Here is a 24613-nt window from a genome sequence, read left to right as displayed (position 1 = left end):
TAAAGTCTGTCATTGAGTCGACTGGCCTGCTTTCGAATCCCCGGTTGTACGTGACAAGGAGTAGGGTCGCTTGTCCGACCTCATGGGTTTTCTCCGGGTCCTCCAGTTTCCTCCCACTGCTAAAGACCCCTATGGGCAGGCGAATTATTGAAATAAAATTAAACCATATGTTAGTCCCGAAATGACCTAGTTTGTGTCGAGTGGACGTTAAACCCCATTTCTCTCTCTCTCTCTGACAAGGGAAAACCACCTCGGAAAATCTTGATGAACTTTCTCGGACAATGCAGGGATCGAAACACAACCTCCAGGCTAGCAAGCCTGCGTCTTCCAAATTACCCAACACGGCTCCATAATCGAAATGACTTTTATTCTGTTGGTTGGTTTTTTTTTAACTTACCGATACAAGTGGTAGTATCATTGGTTAGCTCGTAACCAGTCCTACATTCACATTTAAATGTCCCATTTAGGTTGCGACATTCATGTTGACATCCTCCATTTTGTATAGAACATTCATCCATATCTACAAGATACATATGTAGAAATCCTTAATATGTAGCATAGTATACTGTTGATAAAGTAGAGAGCTGAAGAATTGGAGAATTAAATAGAAAATTTTAGAGAATGAGATGGACATTTATGTTAGTATTGCTATCTATTGCTTGTGGTAAAGTCGTGATGTAACTGCATGAGCGGATTGAGGGGGTGTAGGTAGGGATGGACACAGGTAAAACCGACCATTCTCCCTTCCCCCAAATAAATCCAAGTGCTCTTAATTATCCACATGTGTTAAATAGAAATTTTCTTATCTAATCTACAGGCTATCTAGACTGATTAATTAATTTTAATTTTCTTTCCATATAAATGCAGATTCTGTACAAGTTATAATATGGTACATCAATTATGTTGACATGTACACAGTTCTATTAAAAGGGGGTGGTCTATCTTTTACTAGGTACTTGCATACAAACTAGTAACATCAATCGTAAAGGATAGATACATATACTAACAGTTGATTACTGTTGATTAGGGTGGCGCTTGAACAGAGGTGGACGAGGGCGGGTTTTTTTTTCAAAAGTTGATCCCAGAATGTCATCATTACCTGTCTTTGGTTAGAATATGAAAACAGACTCCAACCCATTCCATACCTGTGTCCCACGAAAAAGAAAACAAATCTTCCATAACATAACTTACCCTGACACGTAGATGATATATTTTTATAGCCATTATCACAGATACATTCATATGAACCAATCGTGTTGTTACAAACTTCATTATCTTTAGTACACATATTACTATTTTTACACTCATCCATATCTAAAATTATATAGTTTAAATTTACTTTTATGATATAGTTTATATCTACTTTTATGATATAGTTTAATTCTGCTCTTGAAATCATATTAATCCTAAAAAGTATCTGTAATACTAGACGAAATACTGAAGGGTTATCGTATGCATATGAATCAAAAAAAGCATGCATTCCATGTCAAATCTTTTTTTTATCTGTTGGTTCACGCAACGGACGAATAATATTTTCACCATCTTTTACTGCATTTAATCAAAAGTCTGAAGTTTTAGGGAAGACCGCAGATCAAAGAAACAGACTGTCAAATAACTGGATAGAAATACGGCTTCCAACAAGGTTTTGACAAATAATAGTTCATGGATTTTCTTGACAAAAATGGATAAATATTATGGGCTACACAACAGAGATGAAAAGTACTTAATGTTGGTACAAACAAACACAAGTTTTCGCTATCAGTACAGCTTCAGGAATATGACACTAATCTGTTTTATCATTTCTATTCAGTGACTTTATACTCCCATCATGTCAACCAAAAATAAGTTTAAGAATCTAATTAAAATATAGATCTATATTTCGTTTCGTTTTTTATACTTTCGATGGCCTACACTACATGTAGATCTAACAAGTTATATAGTGGGAGATCACGTTCTATGACGTCAGGTACCAAGCAAGCAACATTTGACCCGATAACGTCAGTCATTCGATTAACCAATTAGCGACCGCTATGCTTTTTTAAATCTACTTTTGCTTTGTTTTGATTTCTATCGCTGGTAATGTCTACCCACAGTTCCGCGCGAAAAAGGTCAAACGCTCGATTCGACAGACCATTTGATTGGCTGACCCCTCATTTCAAGCAGAACACGAGTTAAATAACTAGTCTTCCAGATCCAAATGTAGTAAAGACGAAATTTTGAACTATAAAAAACGAAACAAAATTGGATCTGTGTTTTAATCAGATTGTAAGTTTATAGAAACACAACAGAATTTCAACAAGAACATACAACATGGTTTTTTTTAAGATGATATAAAGAGATCCAAATGTAGTAAAAACGAAATTTTGAACTATAAAAAACGAAACAAAATTGGATCTGTGTTTTAATCAGATTGTAAGTTTATAGAAACACAACAGAATTTCAACAAGAACATACAACATGGTTTTTTTTAAGATGATATAAACAGAATAATTCTATCATATTTATATATCAGTGTATCAAAGGGGAGATAATCGGAAAATTTTTGTCGACATTATTGGCTTTGTCCACCCATTTGTAATGTATTCTGAAAGTTTCAAGTCGAAATCTTCATAAATAAAAAGTTACGCTCAGAATTGTCACTGTTTTCACTTTTGAGCTTAAAATTAGGCCACACGCAAGCATCGTAGCAACTGATCTATATTTCATTTTTTTATACTTTTCATAGCCTACACTACATGAAGATCTGACAAGTTCTACTGGAAGGTCGTGTCAGCGATCATACGAGCGGCTTTTGACCCTATGACATCCAGGGGGGGCATTTGCCCCCCCATTAATCTGGTCTGCCCTTTGTTTGCCCCCCCCCCCCCAATAATTTTAGAAAATAAAAAAAAGTATTTGTGATACGTTTCGGTAATCAATACCTTCTACGGTGAATAAATCCCACATCCCCACTCAGTCATAAACTTGCATGTTGTAGAGCATTTCCGACAGTCTATTTTTCAAAATTTTCTTGGCAAGGTCCCCAATGGACTCGCTACTTTGGCGCTCACAAGGGGAATTCATTGAGGTTCGCAAGTCTGTTCGTTTGACATTTTGTTCTCTAGTCGGATAAACTAGTGATCAGGTGACGGAGGGTATCTGGTCAGATCTATTTATTTTGACGATCGGTACCTGACAGAATACTGTAAGAGAGCATTTCCGGCAGTCTATTTTTCAAAATTTTCTGGGAGAGGTCTCCCTACTTTGACGCTCTTGAGTGGGCTTCGTCGTGATTCGCAAGTCCATTCGTTTGACACTTTACCTCATCGATCAGTGCCTGAAATACTGCCAGGCTGCATTTCCGTCAACCTGTTTTTCAAAATTTTCTGTGGGAGGCCCCTTACCCCTAGTTAAAGCTCGTGCCTTTGCCCCCTTAACCTTGGACTTTGCCCCAACTTTGCCCCTCCAATCATCAGACATTGATTAATCAATCAGTGTTGACGTTTCTAGTCGTTTACCCAGAGTTCTGTGCATGGCATGCCAAGAATTCGCCATAACAGACCATTTCCTTGGCTAATCCCACACTTCAACCGAAACACCGTTACCAGATTAATCATTGAAGAAACCGGGACATTTATTATTCTGAGCAGACTAAAGCTAAATTGAGCACAAAGCGCCCGCAGGTCATGACAATATGAGCGCCCAAAGGGCACGATACATTGAGTGCCAGAGGCACAAACTTACAATATGGCGGAAATGGTGGAAAAAAACGGAAAATAATTTCAAAATTTTCTGGGGGAGGCCCCTTACCCCTTATCGAGGGCCTAACCTTGATTGTTTATGATCTTAACTCTAACCCTTAATCAAAATGAAACAAAATGAAATGAAATAGGGTTTAACGTTCCACTGTTCTGCTCCTATACTGGGCTAATGAAGACGGGCATACGCCATACAATGTGATATGAGGGAAATTTTGCCCGGGCAGCGGCACTATGGCTTACTCTTATATCGAATTCCAACTGCCAAGGGATCTTTTACATGCACCCCAATGTGTACTCAGAACCTTGGTTGTTCATCACATCCGAACGACTAGACATCGGTCCTTGTCAGACCCTTCATCCTGCAACACTGACAGAGGAAGGGGGAGGGGTTGGATGGCTGAATGGTTAGCGTGCGCGTGCTGTATCATAAAGTCTGTCATTAAGTCGCCTGGCCTGCTTTCGAATCCCCGGTTGTACGTGACAAGGAGTAGGGTCGCCTGTCCGACCTCATGGGTTTTCTCCGGGTCCTCCAGTTTCATCCCACTGCTAAAGACCGCTATGCGCAAACGAATTATTGAAATAAAATTAAACCATATGTTAGTCCCGAAATGACCTAGTTTGTGTCGAGTGGACGTTAAACCCCATTTCTCTCTCTCTCTCTGACAAGGGAAAACCACCTCGGAAAATCCTGACAATGCAGGGATCGAAACACAACCTCCGGGCTAGCGAGCCTGCGTCTTCCAAATTACCCAACACGACTCCATAATCGAAATGACTTTTATTCTGTTGGTTGTTTTTTTTTAACTTACCGATACAAGTGGTAGTATCATTGGTTAGCTCGTAACCAGTCCTACATTCACATTTAAATGTCCCATTTAGGTTGCTACATTCATGTTGACATCCTCCATTTTGTATAGAACATTCATCGATATCTACAAGATACATACGTAGAAATCCTTAATATGTAGCATAGTATACTGTTGATAAAGTAGAGAGCTGAAGAATTGGAGAATTAAATAGAATTACCCAACACGGCTCCATAATCGAAATGACTTTTATTCTGTTGGTTGTTTTTTTTTTAACTTACCGGTACAAGTGGTAGTATCATTGGTTAGCTCGTAACCAGTCCTACATTCACATTTAAATGTCCCATTTAGGTTGCGACATTCATGTTGACATCCTCCATTTTGTATAGAACATTCATCGATATCTACAAGATACATACGTAGAAATCCTTAATATGTAGCATAGTATACTGTTGATAAAGTAGAGAGCTGGAGAATTGGAGAATTAAATAGAAAATTTAAGAGAATGAGATGGACATTTATGTTAGTATTGCTATCTTTTGCTTGTGGTAAAGTCGTGATGTAACTGCATGAGCGGATTGAGGGGGTGTAGGTAGGGATGGACACAGGTAAAACCGACCATTCTCCCTTCCCCCAAATAAATCCAAGTGCTCTTAATTATCCACATGTGTTAAATAGAAATTTTCTTATCTAATCTACAGGCTATCTAGACTGATTAATTAATTTTAATTTTCTTTCCATATAAATGCAGATTCTGTACAAGTTATAATATGGTACATCAATTATGTTGACATGTACACAGTTCTATTAAAAGGGGGTGGTCTATCTCTTACTAGGTACTTGCATACAAACTAGTAACATCAATCGTAAAGGATAGATACATATACTAAAAGTTGATTACTGTTGATTAGGGTGGCGCTTGAACAGAGGTGGACGAGGGCGGGGGGATTTTTCAAAAGTTGATCCCAGAATATGTCATCATTACCTGTCTTTGGTTAGAATATGAAAACCGACTCCAACCCATTCCATACCTGTGTCCCACGAGAAAGAAAACAAATCTTCCATAACATAACTTACCCTGACACGTAGATGATATATTTACATAGCCATTATCACAGATACATTCATATGAACCAATCGTGTTGTTACAAACTTCATTATCTTTAGTACACATATTACTATTTTTACACTCATCAATATCTAAAATTATATAGTTTAAATTTACTTTTATGATATAGTTTATATCTACTTTTATGATATAGTTTAATTCTGCTCTTGAAATCATATTAATCCTAAAAAGTATCTGTAATACTAGACGAAATACTGAAGGGTTATCGTATGCATATGAATCAAAAAAAGCATAAACTCCATGTCAAATCTTTTTTTTATCTGTTGGTTCACGCAACGGACGAATAATATTTTCAACATCTTTTACTGCATTTAATCAAAAGTCTGAAGTTTTAGGGAAGACCGCAGATCAAAGAAACAGACTGTCAAATAACTGGATAGAAATACGGCTTCCAACAAGGTTTTGACATATGCTGTTTTGATAAAACAAATAATAGTTCATGGATTTTCTTGACAAAAATGGATAAATATTATGGGCTACACAACAGAGATGAAAAGTACTTAATGTTGGTACAAACAAACACAAGTTTTCGCTATCAGTACAGCTTCAGGAATATGACACTAATCTGTTTTATCATTTCTATTCAGTGACTTTATACTCCCATCATGTCAACCAAAAATAAGTTTAAGAATCTAATTAAAATATAGATCTATATTTCGTTTCGTTTTTTATACTTTCGATGGCCTATTCTGAAAGTTTCAAGTCGAAATCTTCATAAATAAAAAGTTCGCTCAGAATTGTCACTGTTTTCACTTTTGAGCTTAAAATTAGGCCACACGCAAGCATCGTAGCAACTGATCTATATTTCATTTTTTTATACTTTTCATAGCCTACACTACATGAAGATCTGACAAGTTCTACTGGAAGGTCGTGTCAGCGATCATACGAGCGGCTTTTGACCCTATGACATCCAGGGGGGGCATTTGCCCCCCCATTAATCTGGTCTGCCCTTTGTTTGCCCCCCCCCCTCCCCAATAATTTTAGAAAATAAAAAGAAGTATTTGTGATACGTTTCGGTAATCAATACCTTCTACGGTGAATAAATCCCACATCCCCACTCAGTCATAAACTTGCATGTTGTAGAGCATTTCCGACAGTCTATTTTTCAAAATTTTCTTGGCGAGGTCCCCAATGGACTCGCTACTTTGGCGCTCACAAGGGGAATTCATTGAGGTTCGCAATTCCGTTCGTTTGACATTATGTTCTCTAGTCGGATAAACTAGTGATCAGGTGACGGACGGTATCTGGTCAGATCTATTTATTTCGACGATCGGTACCTGACAGAATACTGTAAGAGAGCATTTCTGGCAGTCTATTTTTCAAAATTTTCTGGGGGAGGACTCCCTACTTTGACGCTCTTGAGTGGGCTTCGTCGTGATTCGCAAGTCCGTTCGTTTGACACTTTACCTCATCGATCAGTGCCTGAAATACTGCAAGGCTGCATTTCCGTCAACCTGTTTTTCAAAATTTTCTGTGGGAGGCCCCTTACCCCTAGTTAAAGCTCGTGCCTTTGCCCCCTTAACCTTGGACTTTGCCCCAACTTTGCCCCTCCAATCATCAGACATTGATTAATCAATCAGTGTTGACGTTTCTAGTCGTTTACCCAGAGTTCTGTGCATGGCATGCCAAGAATTCGCCATAACAGACCATTTCCTTGGCTAATCCCCCACTTCAACCGAAACACCGTTACCAGATTAATCATTGAAGAAACCGGGACATTTATTATTCTGAGCAGACTAAAGCTAAATTGAGCACAAAGCGCCCGCAGGTCATGACAATATGAGCGCCCAAAGGGCACGATACATTGAGTGCCAGAGGCACAAACTTACAATATGGCGGAAATGGTGGAAAAAAACGGAAAATAATTTCAAAATTTTCTGGGGGAGGCCCCTTACCCCTTATCGAGGGCCTAACCTTGATTGTTTATGATCTTAACTCTAACCCTTAATCAAAATGAAACAAAATGAAATGAAATAGGGTTTAACGTTCCACTGTTCTGCTCCTATACTGGGCTAATGAAGACGGGCATACGCCATACAATGTGATATGAGGGAAATTTTGCCCGGGCAGCGGCACTATGGCTTACTCTTATATCGAATTCCAACTGCCAAGGGATCTTTTACATGCACCCCAATGTGTACTCAGAACCTTGGTTGTTCATCACATCCGAACGACTAGACATCGGTCCTTGTCAGACCCTTCATCCTGCAACACTGACAGAGGAAGGGGGAGGGGTTGGATGGCTGAATGGTTAGCGTGCGCGTGCTGTATCATAAAGTCTGTCATTAAGTCGCCTGGCCTGCTTTCGAATCCCCGGTTGTACGTGACAAGGAGTAGGGTCGCCTGTCCGACCTCATGGGTTTTCTCCGGGTCCTCCAGTTTCATCCCACTGCTAAAGACCGCTATGCGCAAACGAATTATTGAAATAAAATTAAACCATATGTTAGTCCCGAAATGACCTAGTTTGTGTCGAGTGGACGTTAAACCCCATTTCTCTCTCTCTCTCTGACAAGGGAAAACCACCTCGGAAAATCCTGACAATGCAGGGATCGAAACACAACCTCCGGGCTAGCGAGCCTGCGTCTTCCAAATTACCCAACACGACTCCATAATCGAAATGACTTTTATTCTGTTGGTTGTTTTTTTTTAACTTACCGATACAAGTGGTAGTATCATTGGTTAGCTCGTAACCAGTCCTACATTCACATTTAAATGTCCCATTTAGGTTGCTACATTCATGTTGACATCCTCCATTTTGTATAGAACATTCATCGATATCTACAAGATACATACGTAGAAATCCTTAATATGTAGCATAGTATACTGTTGATAAAGTAGAGAGCTGAAGAATTGGAGAATTAAATAGAATTACCCAACACGGCTCCATAATCGAAATGACTTTTATTCTGTTGGTTGTTTTTTTTTTAACTTACCGGTACAAGTGGTAGTATCATTGGTTAGCTCGTAACCAGTCCTACATTCACATTTAAATGTCCCATTTAGGTTGCGACATTCATGTTGACATCCTCCATTTTGTATAGAACATTCATCGATATCTACAAGATACATACGTAGAAATCCTTAATATGTAGCATAGTATACTGTTGATAAAGTAGAGAGCTGGAGAATTGGAGAATTAAATAGAAAATTTTAGAGAATGAGATGGACATTTATGTTAGTATTGCTATCTATTGCTTGTGGTAAAGTCGTGATGTAACTGCATGAGCGGATTGAGGGGGTGTAGGTAGGGATGGACACAGGTAAAACCGACCATTCTCCCTTCCCCCAAATAAATCCAAGTGCTCTTAATTATCCACATGTGTTAAATAGAAATTTTCTTATCTAATCTACAGGCTATCTAGACTGATTAATTAATTTTAATTTTCTTTCCATATAAATGCAGATTCTGTACAAGTTATAATATGGTACATCAATTATGTTGACATGTACACAGTTCTATTAAAAGGGGGTGGTCTATCTCTTACTAGGTACTTGCATACAAACTAGTAACATCAATCGTAAAGGATAGATACATATACTAAAAGTTGATTACTGTTGATTAGGGTGGCGCTTGAACAGAGGTGGACGAGGGCGGGGGGATTTTTCAAAAGTTGATCCCAGAATATGTCATCATTACCTGTCTTTGGTTAGAATATGAAAACCGACTCCAACCCATTCCATACCTGTGTCCCACGAGAAAGAAAACAAATCTTCCATAACATAACTTACCCTGACACGTAGATGATATATTTACATAGCCATTATCACAGATACATTCATATGAACCAATCGTGTTGTTACAAACTTCATTATCTTTAGTACACATATTACTATTTTTACACTCATCAATATCTAAAATTATATAGTTTAAATTTACTTTTATGATATAGTTTATATCTACTTTTATGATATAGTTTAATTCTGCTCTTGAAATCATATTAATCCTAAAAAGTATCTGTAATACTAGACGAAATACTGAAGGGTTATCGTATGCATATGAATCAAAAAAAGCATAAACTCCATGTCAAATCTTTTTTTTATCTGTTGGTTCACGCAACGGACGAATAATATTTTCAACATCTTTTACTGCATTTAATCAAAAGTCTGAAGTTTTAGGGAAGACCGCAGATCAAAGAAACAGACTGTCAAATAACTGGATAGAAATACGGCTTCCAACAAGGTTTTGACATATGCTGTTTTGATAAAACAAATAATAGTTCATGGATTTTCTTGACAAAAATGGATAAATATTATGGGCTACACAACAGAGATGAAAAGTACTTAATGTTGGTACAAACAAACACAAGTTTTCGCTATCAGTACAGCTTCAGGAATATGACACTAATCTGTTTTATCATTTCTATTCAGTGACTTTATACTCCCATCATGTCAACCAAAAATAAGTTTAAGAATCTAATTAAAATATAGATCTATATTTCGTTTCGTTTTTTATACTTTCGATGGCCTATTCTGAAAGTTTCAAGTCGAAATCTTCATAAATAAAAAGTTACGCTCAGAATTGTCACTGTTTTCACTTTTGAGCTTAAAATTAGGCCACACGCAAGCATCGTAGCAACTGATCTATATTTCATTTTTTTATACTTTTCATAGCCTACACTACATGAAGATCTGACAAGTTCTACTGGAAGGTCGTGTCAGCGATCATACGATCGGCTTTTGACCCTATGACATCCAGGGGGGGCATTTGCCCCCCCATTAATCTGGTCTGCCCTTTGTTTGCCCCCCCCCCTCCCCAATAATTTTAGAAAATAAAAAGAAGTATTTGTGATACGTTTCGGTAATCAATACCTTCTACGGTGAATAAATCCCACATCCCCACTCAGTCATAAACTGGCATGTTGTAGAGCATTTCCGACAGTCTATTTTTCAAAATTTTCTTGGCAAGGTCCCCAATGGACTCGCTACTTTGGCGCTCACAAGGGGAATTCATTGAGGTTCGCAAGTCCGTTCGTTTGACATTATGTTCTCTAGTCGGATAAACTAGTGATCAGGTGACGGACGGTATCTGGTCAGATCTATTTATTTCGACGATCGGTACCTGACAGAATACTGTAAGAGAGCATTTCCGGCAGTCTATTTTTCAAAATTTTCTGGGGGAGGACTCCCTACTTTGACGCTCTTGAGTGGGCTTCGTCGTGATTCGCAAGTCCGTTCGTTTGACACTTTACCTCATCGATCAGTGCCTGAAATACTGCCAGGCTGCATTTCCGTCAACCTGTTTTTCAAAATTTTCTGTGGGAGGCCCCTTACCCCTAGTTAAAGCTCGTGCCTTTGCCCCCTTAACCTTGGACTTTGCCCCAACTTTGCCCCTCCAATCATCAGACATTGATTAATCAATCAGTGTTGACGTTTCTAGTCGTTTACCCAGAGTTCTGTGCATGGCATGCCAAGAATTCGCCATAACAGACCATTTCCTTGGCTAATCCCCCACTTCAACCGAAACACCGTTACCAGATTAATCATTGAAGAAACCGGGACATTTATTATTCTGAGCAGACTAAAGCTAAATTGAGCACAAAGCGCCCGCAGGTCATGAAAAAATGAGCGCCCAAAGGGCACGATACATTGAGTGCCAGAGGCACAAACTTACTAGGGGTGTGCATTTTGATGCACCCATATCCCAATATGGCGGAAACGGTGGAAAAAAACGGAAAATAATGTCATATATTCTGGTACGGCAAATATGGGCTTGTAATATGTCGTTTTCAGGGTTTTCATGGATGCTTAGTTCATTTTTGATGGTCTCATGTCAATGAAATCTACATTAGATGTTAAATATGAAACCAAAGTCAGCGCACAGAAGATACAAAGATACGGAAAACATCATTATATACGTCATTCATATAGCACCTACTAATATCATAATTTCTAAACATTCATAGGCATATACCTTTCACACAAATCTTTCAAGACGACAGCCTTCAATAAGAGTCTGTGTCAGAAAGTTCTGAATCTAATGCACTGTCTGACTCAGATGTGTCACTAACAGAGGTATCATTATCTTCCTCATCATCACCATCATCAATGTCTACCGATGATCTGAACTTAAGTGGCAAGGCAGGGTTTATATACCGTACAGGAACACACATTCCCTCTTTCAACTCCTATCCATGTCCGAGTGGATCAGCTACGTTACTGACATTGTAACTTAGCATGATATATGCTTGATAGTTTGCTCTTTTTATGTGCTGTTCCAGACTGAATTAGAATATTTAATAACACTCTATACGAAGCATGGATTTTATGAACCTGCAGCATCAAAACTACACTAAGACGGGGGTGAGAAGCATCGCCTTACTGCGATATTATTGAGTTACTCCGTCTTCAATTAGCCCAGGTTAGGTGCAGAAGAGTAGGACGTTAAACCCCATTTCATTTCATTTCATTTATTGAGTTACTGTCAGTTACCACAAGGGTGTACAAATCGCCGAGCGAAAAATTCACTAGTCAGAAGTGAGTCTTTTTCCCTTGTAGAGCATGGGTATGGCGATATAGGAGAGGGAGAGAGAAATGGGGTTTAACGTCCACTTGACAAAAACTAGGTCATTTCAGGATTAACACATGGTTCAAATATATTTCAATAATTCGCTTGCAAGCAGGGGTCTTTATTTTAGCAGTGGGGGTAAACAGGAGGACCCGGAGAAAACCCACAAGGTTGGACAGACCTCCCAACACCTTGTCACGTACAACCGAGGAATCGAAATCACGCCAGTTGACTCAATGACAGACCTTATACAGCGCCCATGTGCTAACCATTCGGCCATCCAACACCCTGGCGATATAGAAACGTATGTCATAAGGGTAACATCTTAGAGCAGGTTCCAGTAAGCGGCGGCTCTATCATGAAATGAGTTTCTCTTTCAAATGGTTAAAGTTAGAGTTATTTAAATTGGCAAACGATACCAAAGAGAAATTCCGGACAGGGTTGTAGTGTCCCACTTGACAATCATCCTTTTCTCACAACAGAGATGACAAGACAAAAACGCAAATGAGTTTCCAAAATCATATTCCCCCATAAAACCATACAGACATAATCCTGGCTACTATATACTGTGTATCAAGATATAGATATCTAATAATTACAAGGGGAATAACTCAAATTAAATTCCTACCAGAACAATTTTTATTGTCATTGTTGAGTGTAAAACCAGCATTGCATGAACATATATAAGATCCTACTGTATTATTACATACTTGCTCACAACCTCCATTATTTATATTACATTCATTAATATCTGTAAATAAAGGTACGACAATTAAATCAAAGAAACACACTAACAAAATGTAACATTACCGGTATCAGGTGGTCGAATATACATGTATATGCGTATCACTTTTATTTTGATAATCAACTCCTTCAATTCTAGGGAATCGTGGTGGCTCAGTGAGTAAGATGGTGGCTCGCTACCCGGAAGGTCTCCTTTTGTCGGTCGAGAAAGTTTGGTGAAGGACGGACGGAGTAGGTCTGGAAAGTACATTTTCTAGTCGTTCGGACAGGACGAAAACGAAAAACCGAGGTCCCGTGTAAACATTAGCATGCACGTAATAGAACCCTTGACAGGGCACAATTTCTTGTCTTCTTTAGCCCATCTTCATTAAACCCATTTCATTCATTCCTTCGGTTTTACTTATTAAACGTTGTAATTATAGCAAACACACATACCTAAATTTGAATCAAAGTCACGAGTTTGCATATTGTATCATTTTTGTTAACGTGATGCTGTGGCTTTAACCTATTCGTTTCCACTTGCTCAAAAAGATGACTTCGTAGATCAACCAAATCAAATTTGTTAGAATTAAAAGTCTATGCTATAGAGTAACTTTAACAGTTCATTACCGGTACAATTAACAGCATCACTATTTAGTGTGTAACCAGTGCTACATTCACATCTAAAGCTTCCATCTAGATTTGTACAATTCTGTTGACATCCACCCTTATTCGTGTCACACTCATTTATATCTACAAAAGTAAACAAGTATAAATAATACAATATTTAAAATAAGCAAACAAAATAGGTTCAGATCAAAATAATATTAATCACACGATTCGGTATTTTATTTACCTGTACATGTTTCGTTTACAGTATAGAAGCTGTCTCTAGGGCAGGTACATGTATAGTTACCAGCTGTATTACTACATGTTTCAAATTGTGGACACGGTAAATCTACACACTCATCTATATCTGTAAAAAAGCAAACAATAAGTTCTCACTTATTTATTTAATAACATGACAATAATTTACATTAATTAATTCTGACGAGATCTCTGCAAAACTTTTCCATTTTTCTTATTCAATTTTTTCTTATTCCATTGAACATTAAACCAGATTTAGTTTCTTTTTAATTTCAAAGACATTGGTGTTATGTTTGAATTTTTTAAAATTCCATTCCTCTGTGAATGAATGCAAAACACATCTGTTTTTTGTTCCTTTCTCTCTTAGATACAGAATATACTTTCTTATAATAAAAGTATTGCCAAACCATTTCATCTAATCTATGGTGCTACTAACAAATCATAATTAATTCAATAAAATAATACAACCATGACATACATACCTTCACAATTACCATTAGCGTCCTTTGTATAGCCGTCTTGACAATCACACCTATATCCGCCATCAAAGTTAACACATTTGAAATTTTGTGAACCACAGATAGTTTGGTTGTTACATTCATTAACATCAGTTTGACACCTACTACCATTCCATTGATTATTACAGTTACAGGTACCGTCAGTCTTATTACATGATAATACATGACCAGCTACACATTGACATGTTTCTTGACAGTTATCTCCCCAGTGTGTATCATCACATTCTACAATATACAATTAGTATAAAATAATCTCACCATTTACTTGAAACGTTTTCACTGGTCCACAAGACAGATGTATGCCATTCTATCGGATAACAAGCCAATCATAAAGCCTATTGAATATAATTGGTTGGATATACATATTGCATATATTTAAGGGTGTATGGAGCTATTCTGTGGAACCTTAAAATCGATGAAACTGGATCTAAAAGAACATACATGAATTAATGCAATATACATGAATATAAAGTGATTTATGTTCAATTTTTAAAACATTTAAATATGTAAACAGTCCAAATTGAACCACCCATGTACTAATTATTAAATGTCCATTGTGTCTTAAATACTGGATATTAGGATCCTAGTTTCATGGCAATATAATAATATCAATATTGACTGAAATGGACCAATATTGAGTTCTAATTTGTGTTTTTAATTTCTAATGTTATGGAAATATTGAGTTAGAAATTTAGCACCCATATGCGTAGCCAAATTCTTCTTGTCAATGTTTTATTATTAACTGACGAATTATTCAAATAGTAAACTACCTCAGGTGAAAATGGCGACGTACAGTAAATATAAGAAAGTCGTCCTAGTTATTTAATGTGTGTACAAGCAATGCCTTTTGTTTCATATGCCAATACGAATTTCCTCAAATTCAGAGGACAAAAAGCATGAACCTGGCCCACAGCTAAAGGTGGATCGCTCCAGATCTGGACTCGGGCATAGACCCCTTGTGTTATGAAAAGCATGTTAGGGAAATCAGCCACTGTATTTAAGACATCTTTAAAACCACTGTGTTCACTGTCTGTATTTCACAATGTGACCTCGACAACTTGTTACAGCAACAGCAAACAGACGGCAAGTTATTGACACGGGGAATGCCAGGATATCAATGAGACATGTTACACGACAGTAAGGTCACCATTCATGGACCATCAGTTGATTGGAACAAAAATATCACCAAACTAATGACATAAAGTACCGTCAACGTTCTGACAGAACTGCAAGAAAGGATGCAGCAATGTTCATAATCGGCTCAATTTGTCAGTTACCACAAGGCTGTACAAATCGCCAAGCCAAACATTCACTGGTCCAAAGCGAGTATTTTTCCCTTGTCCGTGATGGATAGTAGAGCACGGGTATGGCAATATAGGAGAGGGGTTTAACATTCAACGACACAAACTAGGTGATTTGGGGACTAACACATGGTTCAATTTTATTTTAATAATTCGCTTGTGCGTACGGAATGGGAGGAAACCGGAGGACCCAGAGAAAACCTACAACCAGGGAATCAAAACTTTATAAGACTTTATATAGCGCGCATGTGCTAACCATTCAGCCATCCAACCACCTGGCGATGTAGGAAGGTATTTCATCTGCAAAGAGTAACATCTTACTGCAAGTTCCAGTAGCCGGCGACTCTATCATGAAATGGGTTTCTCTTTCAAATGGTTAAAGTTAAAGTTAATTAAATTGGCAAACGATACCAAAGAGAAATTCCGGACAGGGTTGTAGTGTCCCACTTGACAATCATCCTTTTCTCACAACACCGTTCTTGATTTTCTGCGCCGCGCCAGAAGATCGTTGCTACACTATATTAGCCAGTCAGAAGCTCTGACCTGAATCCAATTCTTGGTCAGAAAATCCCCCAGAGGGTTCACCAGTGAATCAAACACTACCCCAGAAATGGAACATTAGAGAGCAGGTTCAGATCCAATGGCTAATTCAGAGAGTTAGGAGGAGAGTTCATCGGGTGATCCATACTGAACATGGAATGAAATGAGCTGAAGTGTAGGATTTCAGAACGTAAAAAGTTAACATATCGTATCAAATGCCAGGGGCTTGCTTGATTTAAAGTGCACATAAGATCGGCTTGGGAACTTTTGGATATGTGTAGCCAATGGTTACTATATCAACTTTACGGCAAGTTCACACCAATCTGATTGAAATTAATTCAGTTATCTTTACTCAAAGTCGTAAAAATGGACCTCCCGTAAAAACGACTTTGCCAATTATCGAAAACACTCTTAATCCCCATAGACGCCAGTGACGTCACAGTGACCGAATGTCTATTCGGAATGTTTATTCCTTAATTACCTATATACAGCCGGCGTGTGTACTCATTAACGCCTGACTCATTCCTTAATCCCCCTAATTAAATAAAACAATTGACTACGGAATAATTTGTTTTGTAATTCATTTTAATTTAAGATCCATTTCGAATTTGTTTCATAATGTACGGTTGCTCTCGTTTCTCACGACAGTAATTTTAATACTCTCATACATCGTGTGCAGTCCAGTCGATTCGAGATACATTTTCGTCAAAAGAGTATTGTGGTTCTAATTTCCCCGAGTAAAAGAGTACAGGAGTAAACAGATGTGGTCATGCAAAATATATCATAAAAGTCAAACATGATTGAAAAGCGATTTGTAAATGACGATCCGTTATCATCGTACGGCGGATTTGACTTCATTACTCTGAAATAGACCGTAAAAATGAAATACTAAAAAAAATCTCAATATACTTTAGAATAAACAGTAAAAATAAATTTTGTTGGTAACCATCTAAATGAAATAACAGACAGATTGAGAAGGGTCATCTAACTATCTTTGTGTATTGATAATAATATGACAAGTAGTGTCGTTAATATCTGTCATTAATTAATCAATCCGACTAAAGTTATACAGACTTGGGGGTCATAAATTAATTTACATCTCGGTGTTAGCAGTGATTGTTCGTGGGATTAAGAATGCTGATTAGGTAATTATTTTTTTTACGCCGGCCAGATCAAAGACATCAATCTAGGTGGAACGTGTGCGTAGTACCCACGAACGATCTAATGGTAGAATCGTACACACACATATTAATTGTATAAATTAATTAGGTTTTACTCATCCGTTGTTTATAATTATTATTTACCCAATACTTATTGCTCGCCGGTGTTTTTGTAATCAAGTAGCCTCGTATTATTTGTTGACTGGCGTTTAAACAACTTTTAATTGACTTGATATGAAATCTTCTTTATAATAAAAGTATTTTACAATTGCATTGACAGTTTAATAACTCACCAAACGGCACCAGGAACTCCGCGTATGATCAAGTGCAATTTAACCTCAGTTACTACGCCCGTAGTGCATGGAACCGTACATGGCAATAAGATTCCCAGCGTTGATTTGCTGAGAAATGAGGGCAATCTATGCATGGTCATCGGAAAATTCCATATTCGCAGTGAATTTCAAATGGAGTTACGATAAAAGTTGTTCTTTGTGTATAGAAATGGTTATTATTATTATATATAGCTAATAATGAATATATCGACAATTGACTGGAACCATTTGTATTTCTGTACTTATAGAGAATAGTTTGGGATATCAAGTATTACGGGGTTATCCAAATTACAGGTAAATGCGCGAATTGCTTAGGTCTTCTTCAGTTGTCACGGGGCCTATTTAAACAATGGCACCTTAAATGGATCTATGGCATTTTAAATTCACCTTAAAATATTCCAATCACAAATGTCTAATCTATAACAATGCAAGACGATAATACGGTGATGATTATGCCAGTCACATGTTAATTGGACCGTGTCAACTGGTGGTGTGTATTGTATAGATAATGTATATAGTATGTGTAGTGCCTGTGACGTCACCAGCCAATCAAACGGATTAAGGTTGTAATTGAAAATTTGAAAACCGTTTTTCGCTTTCGGATACTTAAACCTCAATAGCTGAATTAATTTTAATCAGATTGGTTTGAACTTGCCGGAAAATGGATATAGTAACCATTGGCTATAAGTACATTCAATTAAGATTTTTAATCTTATGTGGTCTTTAATTATAGTTCATTGCTCCAGAACTATACCAAATCAAGTCATATCGGAAGTGAAATTTTCGTCCATCATAAGCTTTATTGAAACATACATTACAGCACACAAAAGAAACAATATCTAGGTCCAGCTGATTTTGTTTAGACAAATAATTAATTTGAGCATGTACGTAAGAAGTATTGGTTCGTACCATCAAACTAAATCCATTTAATGCATATTATGGGTACAATAATTAATACCCCTATCTATTTATTGTCTATCTTTGTTGTTTCAGTGTTCGAGAACTGTCACATTTGGTAAAACAATAAAATATGTCTAATTGTAGGGGAGGTTATAATTAAATAGGAACAATAATGGTACATGTGCTACAACAGAAAACAAATTATACGGGAATTTTCACAATAACAAATTGTATTCCTTTGAAAATAAAAAAAACTCATACTGCGTAAACTTTTTCAATGTCACGCATCTTGGAAGTAAGTCCTGCTCTCTCTTCAACACCTTGGGCGTTAAAGTAAGCGGGACAGTGTTCGGAGCAGTACTCTAGTCACTTGATGTACGCCTCTGTGTATATACTATTTATTGTTTAAGCGTCATTTAGCAGTCATTGTTTTTTCAGGCGCGATTTATTTCTGGTGATGTTGCACTGTGGTTGTCATTCTTTTGTTTGATAAAGACAAGAGAACCATCGTTGAAACATTGCACGAAATAAATGTTTTAAGTAACTTGTATTCCATATGTTGTTATAGTATAATATATGAATATGATACACATGTACTACTGTTGTATAGGATCATGTTATATAGGTACGATATTGTGTAGGGATGACAGAATATGATTGATACACAAACAACTTACCAACACAACCATCATTTGATTTAAAATAACCAACATTACATTTACAGATGTAGGATCCATTTGTATTAAGACACGATGACTGTAAACCACAATCAGGGGCTAGTGTATCGACACATTCGTCTTTATCTTCATCACATTGAGTTCCTTGCCAACCATCAACACAGCTACATGTACCATCAACGTTAGAACAAGATGCTGTAGTAGCATCGTAGCAGTCGCATGTGGATGAACAATCAGTACCATGTGTTCCTTGTGGACATTCTAGTAATAAATGACATACAAAAGTAACACAGGCACATACATTGTATTTCAAGAGAAGTAACACCATTAGCAATATTATATTGAATACAAAACATACATATTTACTCTTCACAAAAAGTAGGGGATATTGAAATGCAAATACCTATGCAGATTGTGATATGATAAATAGTCATGGACACTTGACATGCTTTGAGAGTATAATGTTCACAGATGAAGAACTTATCGCTCCAACACAACCACTGAGCTGCACATGTGACACGCAATAGTGCCATACACGTGGGAGGGGTTCATTGTCAAATTTGACACTTCAAGGAAGGGCTGATGAAAACTGCCGCATGTTGGTTTATCCTATCCATGTTAGCATTCCTATCGGTTCTTGCATAAGATTTACTGTTTAGCGTATCTTTGCTTTAGTGTGTTACGTATAATTTTATCGGGAGACGTGTTCGTCGACGTCAACAGACAACACTGCAAGAATCGGCCGTGGCACTGCAAGAGGAGTGGGTCAGATTGCTCTAAATCGTGATTGGATGGTTGATTAGGAGCATGCCCCTGACTAATTGCTGAATGTCTGAGGATTGGCGGAGAAATTTCTCATTATTAAGACAAAAATCAAAAACGTCCATTTTCACTTTTGACAGTGTATCTCTTTGCGAGTGAAATGGGGCCGTCAGATAAGCCACCCATATGAAATGTTTATGTTCATGTGTAGGCAATTGGCCTGTTATTAACACTGGTTACCTCTAATAAAAACAGCAGTGCATTTCCACAGTTTTGTATTGTTTCTGAATATTCCCTACTTTTTTGAAGAGTATATATAAAATATAAAAGTAGCCTATTTCCTTGTTTTGGTGTACATAAACATACAATAAAATACAACCCTCTAAGACAGGTTTAACTATTATTCATGAAACAACAGTTACTAAATTATTTAACTTGACAAACCTTTACAAGTAACTTGATCTGCTTCTAACTGAAAACCAGCAGGGCATGCACACGTAAATTCCCCAGGACCACCCTGTGTACAATTGCCATCTGTACATGGATTAACTGAACACTCATCTATATCTGTATTAACAAGGAAATATGAATCACCAATAGAAAACTATATTATTTTTGTATGCATTAGTAGTAAATGGTTGACAAGCAGTTCAAAAAGGAGAAACGACACAAAATCTAAAGTTCCATAATATAGAGTCAGATCTATGAATATAAACACTTTGTATTAGATATATGACTTATAATATACAGAAGAGTTCGCCAATTCTGACAAAAATTATAAGATATGCTAATTTCAATTTCAGGATGCCATCCTCCTGATCTAATGTTTTCGCTTAAAACGTATGGGGCCTAATTTCCGTCATAATTCTAACTTCTAACCTAGTAATGCATATGCTAATATGCTTATTTCTATGCATGTAACTTCTTACCTACATTTGGCCGAGAAAGTTCATCCAGATTTTCCGGCATGGTTCCCCTTGTCAGTGATGCAGGACAGAGGGCCTAACAAGGACAGCTGTCTAGTCATTCGGATGGGACAAAAAACCGAGGTCCTGTGTACACATTGGCGTGCCATAAAAGATCCCTTGACAGTTGGAATTCGATATATAAGAGTAGGCTGTAGTGCTGCTGTCCGGGCAAAATTTCCCCCATAGCACACTTTATGGCATATGTCCGTCTTCATTAGCCCAGTTCGGAGCAGAACAGTAGGACGTTAAACCCCATTTCATTTAATTTCTTACTTACATATGTTATACTGGCTATTTACAAATGTTAAAAATGTTAAGGTGTATGATTTATTTGTTAAATATTGCTGTTAGAATGTGTATTCTCTTCTATTTCTATTATTACTTTTAATTTATTTTGTAAACATTACACAAATGTTATGCTGTAAAGAGGTCAATATTCTAATGCCCGTTTTGGTTTCCCCTTGTTCCCTCCTGGTTCCTGAGCCAGTGACTTACTCACTGAACCACCACAGCTACAGATGATCTGAACGCTTGGCCAGATAAAAAGCTAGATTACTTGAATGATATCAAAAATACTTTACTTGTGTGCGTAAAATATTCCATAAATTTGAAGGGAAAAGATACGATAAATTAAACATTATTTACTTTCACCAAATATATTTTATTATTCTTTTAGAAATAAAAATAGACTAAATCAAACCATATGGCAGTATTAGGGCAAATGTACTATAAAGTAGCCTATTTATTTATTTAAAAAATATCTAGAATAATTTGCTTTGTACGTAAAATATTTTATTATATTTGACATAAAAATGTTGGGGGGTTGGATGGCCCGAATGGTTAGCGCGTGCGCGTTGTATCACAAGGTCTGTCATCGAGTCAACAGGTGTGGTTGTAAGTGACAAGAAGTAGGGTCGTCTGTCCAACCTCATGGGTTTTCTCCGGGTCCTCCGGTTTCCTCCCACTGCTAAAGACCCCTGGTTTGTGTCCATTGGACGTTAAACCCCATTTTTCCAATTATGATGCCTTTGCTGGGTAATATTTGTGAAATGTCAAAATGTGTACGAAACTAAAATGACTACAATAAATTAAATATAATAATGGAAATAGAACAAAATACAAATTCTAACTGCAATATTTAAGAGATAAGTCATACACCTTAATAGTAAGTGCTGGGGGGACTGTACCACACATAATTTACACAAAAACAAATCTACGGACAAGGCACAAGGCACAATGGATCCGGGGGGCTAGCCGTAAGCGTCCACTGCGCTGTACAGTCTCGGGCTTGAAGTGATACAGACTTCACTCAGATTTGAAAACAATCAGGAATATAACCTAGAGAAGCCATTGTGTAATGCCATGATGTAATGAGTCATGATTTGCTATATATGTGATACAAGAAATTGAAGTAAAAATTACCTCTACAAGTAACCACATCAGTGACATGTATAAAAAAAGAAGTTACATGCATAGAAGTAAGCATATTAACATACGCATTATTAGGTTAGAAGTTAGAATTATGCCAGAAATTCCACTCCATAAAAATGATGTTGCACATCACTAAACAAATAATCTAACTGGTTTTACCAGAGACACAATGGCCTGTTCCACCCCCGTATTTGAAATCTACAAAACTTGAAGTACCCTTGATAGAAAGTCTCACGGGTTGATTTCTAAATTCGCAACATCTAGAGGTTTAAATAATGTAGAAACAATCAAGCAAAGTATGGAAGGGGCTTGAATGGAAGCATTTTTAAAATTTTGCTTTGGATTACACTTGTATTATTTCAGTCCTTTTTGGTCTTGTCTATCCAAAGCTGGAAATAAATGTGACGCTAAAATCATCCCTAGTTTTGTAAACACTTGATATGAGGTCAAAAGTAACTAAAAGGCCACTTTTGACCTCTTAAATTCATTATATAATATCACCCATATTTTAAACATTGAAAAGAACCTACCTGTACAATTCAAATTATCAGCAGCAAGTTTGAAACCTCTTGTACAAAAACATCTGGAGCTCCCATTATTCAATATTTCACAATTTTCACAAGACAATGAACAATTTATACCACCTTTAATTAATAAATATTAATAGAATGTCAATTACTGAATAATCCACACAATGAATACATAGTATTACCTGTAATTATAATTGTAGTTACTCAATAACACCAAGTATTATACCTTCTATTTATTACCAGTAAGATAGCTACTAAAAGCATGGAAATACATCCACACTGCAGCTCAGTCTCAACGGCAGCTTTTCCAAAAGTAAACTTTGGATGTTGAGCATATTTGATGAAGCCAGAATGAAAAGTAGCAGAACAGCTTAATATCAATAGAATTCTTCCTTTCTTAACCCTAATGCTTCGCACCAAATTTAAAAGAAATCTGTTAAAAACTATAGCCTCTATCGTGTTCGAAAGGTTTTCGGCAAAGGGAAATAACTTGGAACAGAAGGTCGCGGAACACTGAATATCTATAGGGTTTGTCCTCTCGTGAAAAGGTTGCGAAATGCTGAAAATATATTGGGTTCATCCACTCATGACTCCAATGCTTCCCACTAAATTGAAAAACATCTGTTAAAAATTACAGCCGATATCACCCTCACCATGTTTTCGGAAAAGGGAGATAACTACGGAACAGTGAATATCGATAGGGTTGGTTCTATTTTGACCACAGTGTTTCACACAAAGTCTGCAAAACATCTATCAAAGCCTGTATTCTCTACCCACCTGGCTCATCAAACAGAACCTTCCTATCTTCCTTCCTACCATACTGAATATTGTCAACACTTCCCTTCAACACGGTATATTTCCACAACCCATGAAAATGGCCCTAGCCCCTTATAAAGAAGCCGTTACTCGACCCAAATATCGGCAAAAATTACAGACCCGTATCAAATCTAAGTTTTCTTTCGAAAGTCCTTGAAAAGTGTATTGTCGATCAGTCTAAATCTCATTTGTGTCAAAATAATTTGTTAGATAAGTACCAAAGTGCATATACAAGATTTCACTCAACCGAGACTGCTCTACTAAAAGCTCAAAATGATATCTTTTGATGTCCATGAACAACAACAAATGTGTGATGCTGGTACTGCTAGATTTGTCCGCCACATTTGATACAGTGGGCCATGAAGTGTTACTGTCTAGGCTTTATTCTGAATTTGGAGTGTCTGGCTCTTCTTTAGCACTTTTTCAGTCTTTATCTTTATTTAAGAAGTCAAGCAGTGTTATTAAATAACAAACTCTCTGAGCACAAGGACCTTCATGATGGAGTGCCCCAAGGCTCAATTTAAGGGCCTACTCTTTTTAAAGTTTATACTCCTCCCCTCAGAAATATGGTGTAGACTTTCACTTTTAGTTTTATGCAGATGATACCCAACTCTATATCGCTTTTAATCCTGCCTGGTCTAATTATTAAAAAAAAAACAAATAGAACTGTGTACTTCAGAAATTAAATCCTGGGTGTCTGTTAACTTTTTAAGATTAAATGACGACAATAAAACAGAGTACATTTTTTTTTTATCCAAATCGTCTGTGTTGAAATTGAAAAGTGATGTTAACATTTTAATAGGGTCTCATATCATCAAACCTGTTGAGTCTACCAGAAACACTGGTGTATTTTTTGACAATTGTATGGCCATGAGCACTCAAATCAAAAATATTTGTAAAGTATGTTA

The 24613-nt window shown here is 37.0% G+C and overlaps 1 protein-coding gene across 4 annotated transcripts in view; it reads right to left on the bottom strand.

The window, feature by feature from the left end:
* LOC130012943 (fibrillin-1-like) overlaps window positions 1-24613 on the bottom strand; it is an 85391-nt gene that overhangs the window by 7504 nt on the left and 53274 nt on the right. For 2 of the 4 annotated variants that reach the window (XM_056101148.1, XM_056101150.1), the window contains exons 30-44: window positions 22890-23003; window positions 20405-20527; window positions 19199-19459; window positions 14253-14513; window positions 13760-13879; window positions 13534-13656; window positions 12809-12931; window positions 9405-9527; window positions 8609-8731; window positions 8331-8453; window positions 5624-5746; window positions 4828-4950; window positions 4550-4672; window positions 1192-1314; window positions 398-520 (exon numbers count right to left, since the gene is read on the bottom strand). In XM_056101148.1, coding sequence (XP_055957123.1) covers window positions 398-520; window positions 1192-1314; window positions 4550-4672; window positions 4828-4950; window positions 5624-5746; window positions 8331-8453; window positions 8609-8731; window positions 9405-9527; window positions 12809-12931; window positions 13534-13656; window positions 13760-13879; window positions 14253-14513; window positions 19199-19459; window positions 20405-20527; window positions 22890-23003 — 2109 coding nt within the window. The remainder of the gene's footprint in view (window positions 1-397; window positions 521-1191; window positions 1315-4549; window positions 4673-4827; window positions 4951-5623; window positions 5747-8330; window positions 8454-8608; window positions 8732-9404; window positions 9528-12808; window positions 12932-13533; window positions 13657-13759; window positions 13880-14252; window positions 14514-19198; window positions 19460-20404; window positions 20528-22889; window positions 23004-24613) is intronic. The other 2 variants (XM_056101149.1, XM_056101151.1) reach the window with 2 other exon arrangements.

This window comes from Patella vulgata, chromosome 5 (assembly GCF_932274485.2).
Source record: "Patella vulgata chromosome 5, xgPatVulg1.2, whole genome shotgun sequence".
In the NCBI taxonomy this organism is placed as follows: Eukaryota; Metazoa; Mollusca; class Gastropoda; family Patellidae; genus Patella; species Patella vulgata.
The sequence above is the reverse complement of the archived record's forward strand: the minus strand, read 5'-3'. Positions and strand labels throughout refer to the sequence as shown.